This window comes from Sinocyclocheilus anshuiensis, unplaced genomic scaffold (assembly GCF_001515605.1).
Source record: "Sinocyclocheilus anshuiensis isolate Anshui unplaced genomic scaffold, SAMN03320099.WGS_v1.1 scaffold115, whole genome shotgun sequence".
NCBI lineage: Eukaryota > Metazoa > Chordata > Actinopteri > Cypriniformes > Cyprinidae > Sinocyclocheilus > Sinocyclocheilus anshuiensis.
This window is the reverse complement of record NW_015548219.1, coordinates 1,782,327-1,795,080: the sequence shown is the minus strand read 5'-3', so window position 1 is coordinate 1,795,080 and position 12,754 is coordinate 1,782,327. Positions and strand designations below refer to the sequence as shown.

General features: G+C 35.7%; 1 protein-coding gene across 1 annotated transcript in view; it reads left to right on the top strand.

The window, feature by feature from the left end:
- The window catches only part of LOC107654150 (large neutral amino acids transporter small subunit 1-like), a 21,090-nt gene extending 8,336 nt beyond the window's left edge, over window positions 1–12,754 (top strand). Inside the window, exons 3-10 of the mRNA XM_016441095.1 lie at window positions 4,893–4,998; window positions 5,560–5,604; window positions 6,350–6,473; window positions 6,583–6,686; window positions 6,955–7,051; window positions 8,119–8,268; window positions 9,834–10,011; window positions 12,672–12,754. Coding sequence (XP_016296581.1) covers window positions 4,893–4,998; window positions 5,560–5,604; window positions 6,350–6,473; window positions 6,583–6,686; window positions 6,955–7,051; window positions 8,119–8,268; window positions 9,834–10,011; window positions 12,672–12,727 — 860 coding nt within the window. The 3' untranslated portion in view covers window positions 12,728–12,754. The remainder of the gene's footprint in view (window positions 1–4,892; window positions 4,999–5,559; window positions 5,605–6,349; window positions 6,474–6,582; window positions 6,687–6,954; window positions 7,052–8,118; window positions 8,269–9,833; window positions 10,012–12,671) is intronic.

The window sequence follows — 12,754 nt, the reverse complement described above, 5'->3', positions numbered from 1 at the left end:
TACTGCAAATTTTACCCACCTATAGACACGTCCTGAGAGACCTGAGAGATGTCTATGGAAATGTCCTCAGATATGTATATGGCTGAACTGACAAGCAGTGTTACTCTGAATACTCTGAAAATGTAATCAAATTACTGATTACTCCTTTTAAAAGTAATCACGTTAATGTTCTGATTACTTTATTTCAAAAGTAATTACTTACGTTACTTTTTTCTCCATGAAATTTATGAAATCCCAGCATAGCTACACGCTCCCGATAAATATTTGTTATTAAAGCATCAACATTCACAGAACACTGTTATTTTTAACTAAAGCAAGCGCGCTGCATTTATAATCTCTAAAAGACATCTCAGTTCATCGCAATCTCACAAATCTGTTATAACAATAAATATATGCATAATGAATCTTTCATAATGTCTACAATTCGTGTTATAATGAGAGGATTCGTGAGCACGCAAATTTCAGCACTGCATTGCTCAACGCTGCAAACACGTGTTATAGCCTAAATAGAAACTCGCTTGCACCTGTTAATCGTTTATATTTCATATTAGTTCATGTTGCTTTTGTGCACTAGATGAATAACAATTTATTTGTTTTAGATATTTTATGTTTAGATATTTCTATTTTGCGGGAGTCCCGTGAATCATTTTATTCTCCCGCATCCCGCACACACACGAGTGTCTACCCGCCAGCACCAGCACTTGCCCATCTTGTCCCGCGCCGCACTGTGTTGCTAATCCACTGGCACTGGATTCGACAGTGCGTGTACTACATCCTTTTTACAATCTCTAGATTATAAAACACTGCATTCTGTCAGCAATGTAACGTGGCAGTAACGTATAGAGACCTCGGCTTGTAACTATAGTTGCTCCGTTACTAAAAAAGTAATCAAATTACAGTAACACGTTACTAAGTAATGCGTTACTGCCCAACACTGCTGACAAGTGTCCTATTTATTTTCTTTATGAAGTCTCGCTTTTGAAAGAGCTGTTTAATTGACAGCGTCTTCCTCTGTGACATTTCCTCTCTCTATGTCAGTCTCTGTGCACAAAGTAGCTTCTGTTTACGGCGTAATAGACTTCTCTCACTTAGAGGTCTCAGTGTGTATCTTAGTGCTTGTGTTTGTTTTGAGAAAGCCACTACTGCTTAATTCTGTTACATTCAGCCGTTGCTGAAACGTAGCATGCAACAGGACACCTCGTGGTTTATCAACCATCTTGAACTCTTCTGGGACTGGAGCTCCACCCATACAGAGACAGTGAGACTCTACATGCTTTTTAGACTCCGCCCACTTATTAACGTGATCATTGTTGAGAAGTTTTTGTTTTGGTCTTTTTGCCACTGTATTTATAATTATATTTGAGAGCTGACAAGAAATGAAAGGGATAAAAGCAGGGAACAGAAACAGGAATGATACAAGCCCAATAATACAATAAACAGGCACATATATGATTTGGAAGAGTAAATATTTGATGCAAATAGGTCATAATAGAAAAACAACACGAAACCAGCATGACTACAACACTACTTCTGAGGTTGTGTAACACTTCCTTCCTTTTGATTTAAAAATAGCTTATTTTGTCTATTATTTGTTTTAAGGGAAATTAATGATATAAAATTGAAAGCCCTTTTTCCTGCTCAAGAAATATTTCTTATTATCAATGTTGAAAACAGTTGCACTGCTTAATATTTTTTGTGTTGAAACCGCAATGTATTTTTTTCCAAGATGAACAGAAATTTAAAAAGAACAGCATTTATTTGAAATAGAAATATTTTTAGAAACATTATAAATGGCTTTTCTGTCACTTTTGATCAACATATAATATAATAGATTATTAATAAATAACAAAAAACAGAGAAAATAATTGACCAGAGAACAACATTTATCACTATATTAACATTTATTTTACCACAAAATTGTGACAGAACTATCAGTATCAAGTATTCCAAAGGATCATCTTAACATTCTATTGTTTGATACTAGAATATGACAATACACTTTTCCAGTATGTCCATTTGACCGGATGCCCTAGTTTTCTTCTCAGATAATTTTCTTTGTCCATTAAGCTGTCTAGATTGATGCGAAAATGGTTACACAACTGATGCCATACTGGACGCTCACTGAACGTACTTGCCTTCACACACTGCACTGTTGTCTATTATTAAAGTGTGTTTTTGAGATTGCGTGTTGTTTTTAGGAACTCTCCAGAGTGAATCTAGGCTATGTAAGCTGAGATCTGCTGTCGAAGCGTTTCTCTCAGACAGAGATCGAGCTCCTCTGGGCTGGCGTAGCTCAGGTCTGAGCCTGTAATACTCAAGTTTATACAAAGAGTTTATACAGGCTTTCAGTCTCGTTCTGCGCCTGACTGCCTCAGGCATACAGTCACACACACACCTACCTCGCCTGCCGTGTCATGTGACCAGGCGGCGTTGACCTCCATCGATCACATGAGCTTGCCTTGGGCTGCAATCATTCTTACACAGTAGACATGTTCACAAATCCCCTAGGTAGGATTCATGGAGGTGGAGTCCAACTCACCTCAAGCCTAAATTACTTTTAGTCTCAATTCATTGCCACAGGACAATTAATTATTTTAACACTTACATGTTAACTTAAGCTAATGCAATAGCTAACATGAAAAAAAAATTAACGATACTTTTACATCATTTATTAATCTGGGTATTCTACACATATTCTACACATACCAATATTTATATTAGATTTTAATCTCTCTCTATATATATATATATATATATATAAATTATTATTGAAATATTATTACAATTTAAAATAAAAAGCAGTCTTCAGTGTCACATGATCCTTCAGAAATCATTCTAATATGCTGATTTGCTGCTCAATAAACATTTCTTATTATTTTCAGTTGAAACAGTTGAAAACTGTTAATATTTTTGTGGAAACAGTGGTAACGGGGAATAGAAAGTAGGGCTGGGGGATATAGCTAAAAAATGTATCAACGATATAATGTTTCATATTGTTCGGTATCGATCATTTTTTATAACCTTTTTTAAAACAAAACGCAATAGAATTTTTTTTTTTATTTAACCACTGTGTTTTTAATTTACCCAATTTATTGAGACAAACGACTTTTTTTTTTTTTTACAGTCAAACACAACATAAAATGTAAACAAATATCTCCTTTCTTATGTGTTAGATGTAGATTAAATAAGTCTTATGGAAACTTTTGGCTTGTCTCCCGAGGCCACAGGAGAGCGCAATGAGCAAAACAATGCAGCGTATTAAATTGTCAATGCAATGAAATAACTGTCCATAAAAAACGTGCATAACATCTAAATTAATATATATATATATTTCGTAAATTGCATAAACAATTATGAACAAAACAGCATCATGTTTTTATGCATTGCATAAATAAAAAAAGAGCCAAATCGCCGATCACACAGATTGCATTTGAAAACAAATGAGACGCAGTGAAAAGGAATAAACCTCCACAAATTTGCGACGTGTTTTCTAAATGTTTAAACTGTTTTAACTTTGCATGGCTTTCTATACATCTCTTCTGTGAGACGCGAGTGCAGCAGTCGTATTTGTCCGTCTAAAAAATTATGAATATGCTTTCTGTGTGAATGGCTTGGTTTCGGTTTTAACCTAATCAAGATCTTCTAAGCATTGAGCTACTATATTTCTCTAATATTTTGAATGAATAATGCAGCAGCGGCGTGTCTCGTGGGCTAGACTAACATAACATTCAAATGCAACAACTTACATCATCATCACCGCATCTCGCGCGCCACTGATGATGCTCCCTGATGCACACCTAACATTCGACTGTACCATTTTTGCATTCAAATGCTATTTTTTTTTTTTAATTCGACTAATATAATTTTTTTTATTCACAATCTCCTCATCACAGGCAGGCACAGCACTCGTGTTTGTGTGTGCTGTCTGCGTCACTCATAGCACGTGTCTATATCGTGTGCTATATCGAAAAATGTTTCTAGCGTTATCGATGAAGGAATACCGTCGATAAATATCGATACCGTTTTATCGCCCAGGCCTAATAGAAAGTTGAAAAGAACAGCATTTGTTTGATATTTTTTATTTTTTTTGTAACAAAGTCTTTACTGTCACTTTTGAACAATTTAATGCATCCTAGCTGAATAGAAGTATTAATTTCGTATTAAAATCTTACTGACTACAAACTCTTGAACAGTAGTCTATATATACTGGAAGAATGGCGACACATTATATATTATGCATCATATTATTTTTTTTTTCTACACCTGCACATGTTTGTTGCTATACTACACCACTTGTTGGACTGCTGGGCCAATCCCTTAAAGTGGCAGAGTTTCCTAACCATAAATTGAATTCTTACAGTGTTTTCTGTTAGGGAAGCCCTCGTCGCTCTACAGCCTGCAGGCTTTGGAGGATGTACGTAGAGGTTTGATCTCTCCCGGCTTCTCACGGAAGAGATTGAGAACTGGCCCCAGCCTGAAACAACACTATGTTCATCTGTTGATCCAGTGGGAAATTCACGAGCTTCGGGTGTTCAAGAATTTGCAAACCCTACAATTTCTCTTTAGTTCTTGTGTTCCCATCACTCTTGCGTTTCAGATGTGACATCTGTGACCTTGTTCCTCATGCACCGACCTACTGCCCACAACCGGCCTTGAGAATGTCAGCATGATGACTTTGAAAACTCATTGTATTATGATAGCGGGAAACAGTCGTCCACCTTGAAACTATTCCATGCAAGCTTGTTTGTTCTTCTCATGGGATAATATTGTGGGAATTATAGAGTACTCCCTGGATATTTTGACTTGTATGGGTTGTTTTTATTATGTAATGTTTCTGATAGTTTGTAACAGCATTGTAATCTCATGTTTCACGCTGATTGTTTCTGTTGCAGGTGATACTACTGATCTTTTGCCTGCAAATTCGTTCAAAGGAACCAATACAGACTTTGGCAACATCGGATTGGCTCTTTACAGTGGGCTGTTTGCTTATGGAGGATGGTAAGACCACAGAACTAGATTTGGGTGGAACTAGGAAAAAACAGGAAGAATTATACTTTCACAAGTAAAATGTAATGATACACCATGTGAACCAAAATATCTTTTACATGTAAATCAACTTTTTTGTCTTAAACAGCCATGACTGCAACAACATACAAGATATTTTGGTCATTTTTTTGGCCCACCGTGAAATTTCATTGGTCCAAAATCCAATTCCACATAACAATGTAGTTGTTTTGATAATGCCACAGTGTTTGCACCTTTCATGGAAATCAGCTGAATGATTGACTTATAGTTGACTTTGCGTATTCAGCTGGTGCAGAAGGAAGAATTATTATATCCACAAAATTTCACACATATTCCCTTATTAGAATTTAAACTATTTGTCGGTCATTCTGTAAATTGCTTGTTTCAGTTTTCAGAATTTTCTTACATATTATTATATTTTATTTTCTCATTTTCTCTCTTCTTTCTAATTTTTGGTCTTCAGCAGTTGAACTTGTAGGACAGGATGTGTTTAAATTATTGAGATTTTCTTATTTACTTTTTCATTTTTACCAGGAATTATTTGAATTTTGTCACAGAGGAGATGATCGAGCCATTCAAGTAAGTTAAACGTACCTTATTTTACTCTGTGTTACAGTATATGAGTATTTTTTAAATGTATGTATTTTAAATTTAGCTTGTTTCATTTTTATTTATTTCTTTATTGTAGTCTCCTTTTTTAAGGTTGGTTGGGGTGCAGTGTGAACAATTTTTTTCACTATTCTGCTGTATTTTATCCTGTTATTATTGTAAAAGTTCAATAAACAAATTTAGCAATTTTCCTTATTAAAATATTTTTAATAAATACATAAAAATAAATATTTCCTAAGTAAAAATATTTTACCCCTAAATGAATATAACTCTTTAAAATGTTGAATATTTTAAAAACCAAATTAACTCTATAAAAGAAGAATCCGGTCATTACAAGTCATTATCTTGTTATTATATGTAATAAAAGCTGATTTATCTGATTAATTAGTATTTTACATGGTGCAAGTTGCCTTATGGGCCTACCATGTTTAGATGTTTATCAGCTTCTGTTATGCTGCTCATAATAACCTTTTATTTTCATTTGAGTGATATTAATTTCTGTAAGGGTAAAATAGTAAAATAAAAAAAATATTCAAGATATGTATTAAATATATTTTAAATATTTTTCATTTATTAAATATATTTTAGACACTTCCTCTCACTTAATAAATTAATTATGTCAGACTTCTAATGGGGCATTTCTAAAAAAACGAACAAAAAATGCGTTTTTGAGAGGGGTGGTTTATGTAATAGTGTATGTGTCAATGTGTTACAGAAATCTGCCTCGGGCCATCATCATCTCGCTCCCCATTGTCACCGTTGTCTATGTGCTGACCAACCTGGCCTACTTCACCACACTCAGTCCGGAGCAAATGCTCGGATCTGAGGCTGTTGCTGTGGTGAGTGTCGCCACATAGACACGTTTTATTCCATATTTAGCTCAGTTGCTTTAATGTTTTCTTTTATTAATGTTTATTAAAGTTACTTAATAATTAAGTTGTTTTTTAGGACTTTGGAAACTACCACCTAGGACCAATGGCTTGGATAATCCCTGTGTTTGTGGGTCTGTCCTGCTTTGGCTCTGTGAATGGCTCTCTGTTTACTTCATCTAGGTAATGCACAAACACACACACACACACACTAACACACACTTGTTATAAATATCCTGTGTTGGAAGAGGTCGCATTAATCAGATCACTTTACTTTAAGCTGTTTATTTGATTAATCTGTCTGGTTAATGTAGTTCTAAAGTCACCCTGCAGGCTTTTCCACTGTAAACACTGGTCAGGTTATCTCGAAATAGATCTGTTTATATCACTGTTTGGTATCAGACCTAATTGGATAAAACGGTCTCTTTTGTATCTTGCTCTTTCCCTTCAGGCTGTTCTTCGTGGGCTCCCGAGAAGGTCATCTTCCCAGTTTGTTGTCGATGATCCACCCTGACCTTCTGACCCCTCTGCCTTCACTTATATTTACGGTAGATGTCCGAAACCAACCACCTCAAGCGAGCGTAAAAACTTTTTTGCGAATTAAGGGATTTTTATTCGAAATTCGGTGTTTCCAAAACTCGTTTCTCATGCGATACTTCAAAATGCGCATTAAAATAGGCTGATGGAAACATAGCTTCTGTTGAGTCCAGTTTCTGAGTGAATCATTTTTTTGCCTTGGTTCTTTTTTTTTAATGTTTAAAATTCTTTTTTCTGTTTAAATAGTTATTATTTTGGAGTGAATCATTCTTGTAAATTGGTTCTTTTCAATTGTTTTAGCCAGTTCTAATTTGTGAGTGAATCATTCTTTTGAGCTGCTTTATTTTATTTAAGTGAATCGGTTTAATGAATCAGTCAGTGAATCAGTTTAATCAGTTCTAATTTGTGACTGAATCTTTTTTTTTTTTTGAGTCTGTTCCTTATAATGAATCAGTTCAGACAGTTCTAATTTTTGACCAAATCATTATTTTAAGTCAGTTCTTTTCAATTAATTGGTTTAATCGGTTCCAATTTTAGAGCGAAACATTCTTTTCGGTAATTTTTTTCAATGAATCAGTTTAACCAGTTGTTGTCATTGTCGGTGAATTGGATTAGCAGGTTTTAATCTGTGAATTAATCATTCTTTTGAATTGGTTCTTTAAAATTAGTCTTTATAAATAGTTCTAATTTTGGAGCGAATTACTCTTTTAAGTCAGTTTTGTTCAATGAATCATTTTAACTAGTTCAAAATGTTGGAGCAAGTCATTGTTTTGAATCAGTTCTTTTAAATGAATCTGTTTAACAGGTCCAGTTTTTAAGCAAATCATTCTTTTAAGTCAGTTCTTTTCAATGAATCAGTCATTTTTATTAGCAAATTAGTCTTAAAATGTTTTCAAAATCCTTATTCAATCAATAATCACATATGACTGGAAAAGTCATGGAAATTCTTCAGAAAAGGTGTGAATTGATAATAATGTCCAATTTTTAATCAAAAAGTTAATCACACTTTTGAATGGTTTCTTTTCAATTAATTTGCTGAAGATTCAGTTTAAACCTTTTCTTTTCTTTTTCCCCACAGTGTATCATGACCCTTCTCTACGCTTTCTCCAATGACATTTTCTCCGTCATCAACTTCTTCAGCTTCTTTAATTGGCTCTGCATCGCCATGGCCATCCTCGGCATGATGTGGTTACGCTACAAGAAACCTGAATTAGAACGACCAATTAAGGTGAGCCGGGGGTGCAGGGCTAGTTCGCAAACGTTGATAGACTGTGTGAGGATGAACAAGGTCATACTTTCAAATGCATGAGAAGTGACCTGCCATAATATATGTGTTCCCTGTCTGAAACCAGACATAGCCAGCAATAGAATGGTAACACACAGGCCCTTTTGTGCACTTCTCTCATAACATTCAGTCTCTCATTGCACTCAGTGGCCTCCGCTCATCTGCCGGACACAGAGGGATGTTCACCAAATGAGGTTTGGAGGCACTGGAGTGAAAGAGGCCATTTGCTTATTGCTCATAATCTTTCTGTCCTTCTAGATCTCATTAGCGACAGTCCATTGTTTGTTTCATTCACTGTACTTAGTACTGCCTGTGATGTTGGATTTCTCTGCTTTTAGACACTTTAGTGCTTTCAAGAATTGAACTGTTGAAGTGTCAAACTTCTAGATGGTAGGACTATTTCTAATAAATGAAGACAACAGGGGTATTATAATAATTTTCAAAGAAAATTTAATTAAAAATATTTTTACATAGAATTCTCAGTAAATAGTATTTTTTTTTAGAAATTAAAGGGATAGTTCACCCAAAAATGAAAATTCTGTCATTAATTACTCACCCTCATGTCGTTTCAAACCCGTAAGACCTTCGCCATTCATGGTACTCTCATGAATGGTGGAGGAGACTGACCCGAAAGAGGAGAAATCATAGAATAAAGTCCTTAAAAGCTTCGTAATATTACGGTTGAACCACTGATGTCACATGGACTATTTTAACAATGTCCTTACTACCTTTCTCGGCCTTGAATGTGTCAGTTGCGTTGCTGTCTATGCAGGGTCAGAATGCTCTTGAATTTCATCAGAAATACCTATTTGTCTTACGTGTTTGGAATGACATGGGGGTGAGTAATTAATGACACAAATTTCATTTTTGGGGGAACTATCCCTTTAATTATTTACCACAGTTCAAAAGAATGGGGTGAGGTATGTAATTGTTTTTGTTATTAAATTAATACTTTTATTCAGCAAGGATGCTTTAAGCTACTCAAAAATGACAGAGACATCATAACTACTACTCATAATGTGGAAGTGAAATTTAATGACATTAGCAATGAGCTAGTCTTGATCAGTGCAAGCTTGAGGAGAGTATCAGGCCATCTGTCAACAAGCTAAGTAAGTGAAACCATTCTGCAAAACCAGATCAATCCGGCTATCACAAAGAGCAAGAGGCTACCCGGGGAACTCTGTGATGAAGTTGTAAGGGGGAAAAAGGCAGGAGAAGGCTATTAAAAGAAGAGCTTTGAACCATTCTTAGAGTTCTGTGAAGTCCATTGTATGCAAATAGAGAAAACAACACAACACAACATAACCCAAACATCAAAGATCAGGATGTCCTACCAAAATGAGCAGCCAGAGAAGAATGGTGATTGTCAGAGCGAGTAACACTGAGCTCAACACTTCTGCAGTGCGTGTCTTTCATAAGTGAAGTAAATGTTCTTGAATAAACATACTTTCTGACTGTACTTTAAATAGACTTTTGATCACATTTTCAAAGCTGTCCCACCTCTCTAGGTCAATATTCTGCTGCCCATTGTCTTCGTATTGGCCTGCCTGTTCCTCATCGTGGTGTCCGTCTGGAAGACTCCTGTGGAGTGTGCTATAGGATTTGGAATCATCGCCACTGGAGTTCCTGTGTACCTCTTCGGCGTTTGGTGGCAGACCAAGCCAAAATGGCTCTTGCAGATCATCTGTGAGTGTGTCTCCTCTTGTTTGCTTCACAGCATGGAAAAAAAGATGGTTCTAGCCAGTTAAAACTTCATAACTGAAATCTGAAATGTTCCTCAGGTTTTGATGGCTAAGTTGTTAAAATCAAACCTTATAAGAGTTTATTCAACAGCACTGCTTTTTAGACATTTGCTATGCATTTAACCTCCATAATTTGACAGATTTACAGAGTTATATTTGGTGAAAAAAATTATGTAGGATGGGCTTTTATCCAATGAGATTTAATTTAGATTGTAAAAAAATGTGCTATTATGTTATTTTTTAAGTCTCACATTTAAAGGGGACATAACACACACAGTTTCACCCAATCTCATGTTAATCTTGAGTACCTATAGAGTAGTACTGCATCCTTCATATCTCCAAAAAGTCTTTAGTTTTATCATATTTATAAAAGAAAGATACAGCTTTACGATTCTCTCCGGAAACAGCCGAGCTCCTGGAGGCGCGCCATGGGCGGAGCTAAAGAGTGTCGAGCACTTGAGCTCCGATTGCCAACAAAACACATACATTTGATGCCGTTTCGCTTACCGTCTGCAGTTCTGAATCATGACCGAGATCTTTTGTAGCTGGGGCCGCTCCATCTTTCAGTATCAAACGATGTGCAAATTCAGCGTCGAACTGGGCCTTGTTTATAAAACGTTCGTCAACAAACACACTTGTGAAACTCCGTTGCTGCCCCGGAAAAACAAACTGCATCCACTGTTTACATAACGCTAGGTTATTTAGGAAGGTGAACAAATGTATCTTTCCCTTACAACCAAAAACACACTTCTTTGGAGACATTCCTCCTGAGCGAGTCCCGTGCAGCGCTGCCGCCGGATGAAGCATGTTGATGTGCGCGCTCTTGCTCTCGCTCTGGTCAATGTGTGCGCGGCCGGCGTTCTTCCAGGAGAAATGCCCATATAAGGATTTCCACCCTCGTTTACGTCATGAAGAGCCATGATCAAAAAAAACTCTGATCTGGTCACAAACTCTGAATGCATGAAACAGCATTGTACCCCCCCTTTAATTAAAAACACTTTTCAAATGCAGTGATTTTTTTAACAAAAAAACTTTACAATTACATGCAAATAAAATTCATTACATGCTGTTTTTTGGGGTTGAAAAGATTTTTTATTTTTTTTTATGTTTTTGAAAAAAAATGTATGCTCATGAGATTTTGCATTTATTTGATCAAAAATTATGATCAGAAAAAACATTAATATTGTGAAATATTATTACAATTTAAAACAATGGTTTTCTATTAGAAGATATTTTAACATGTATTTTATTCCTGTGATGCCAAAATTTTTCACACATTTTCAGCATCATTACTCCAGTCTTCAGTGTCACACGATTCTTCAGAAATCACTCTAATATGCTGATTTGCTGCTCAAGAAACATTTCTTATTATTATCAATGTTGAAAAAGTTGTGCTGCATAATATTTTTGTGGAAACCATGATACATTTTTCTTCCATAGATGAATAAAAATAAAAGCATTTATTTAAAAACATATTTAATGACACTTTTGATAAATTCAGTGCATCCCTGCTGAATTATATATATATATATATATATATATATATATATACACACAGAGGTGGCAACATTTTTAGAACACTAGTATTTTCACCAGCTAAAAATGGTAGTGCTGGGCAACGATTAATTGCATCCAAAATAAACGTTTTTGTTTATATAATATACCAGACTATATTCTCCCAGTATTTCACAGGCGTGTCTAAATGTTGTGCAGCAAACTTTAAACGAGTTTCAACATTCTTTTTCTTCAGCAATAGAGCCTTGCGTGGTGAGAGTGCATACAGGCCATGACGGTTGAGTGCATTACTTACTTATTGAACTTATTATTTTATTTGAAACAATTGTTCAGCACCTTTAGAAATATATTTACTGAGAAAAATGGTGACATGTTCAATACTTATTTTACCCGCTGTATATATATATATTAGGGGTGTAAAGATACACGTATTCATATTGAACCGTTTGGTACGCTTTACAAACCGAACGATTCGTTGGACTAATCCTATTAAATTTGGAAAATAAAAGAGCTTAAAATGTGTGAAATATAATTTTCTCAGTGCCACTGCGCTCAACAAGGCAGCCCAAACAACGTAACAGGCACTGTGCTGTCTGCCCAGTGGCGTAGCAGACGGGCACGCAGGGCACGCACTGCGAAAGGCCCCGCGATAACCTCCCCTTGCTGGGGTGCGTCGAAAGACGATGATTTTGTATCGACGATAGCTCATTACTCCGTCATTCCGTTTTTACTTTCACTTTCTGCATAGTGAATTGACTGAGATTGAAGATGAAATGAAGATGTTCACTGGCATAACTCTTGCGCAAAGTTTGCACGTTGGTTATGTGATATCCATTGGCTCGCCTTCATGGTTTAAAACAGAAATATTTCCAAAATAAGCAATTATATATATTAATTTCCGAAGTAAGCAATCCCCCTCCCCCTATCGAAAACGTACCGAACTGACACCACTGTGTCGTATGTAACCGAACCGTGAATTTTGTGAACCGTTACACCCCATATATATATGTATTATAAGAATATTATATATATATATATGTATATATATATATATATATATATACTTATATTGTTTAATTTTCTGTCCAGTCTCTGCCACGGCGACATGCCAGAAGCTGATGGAAGTGGTACCTCAGGAGTCCTGAAGACCAAACGGAGTGACAGATGCCTCT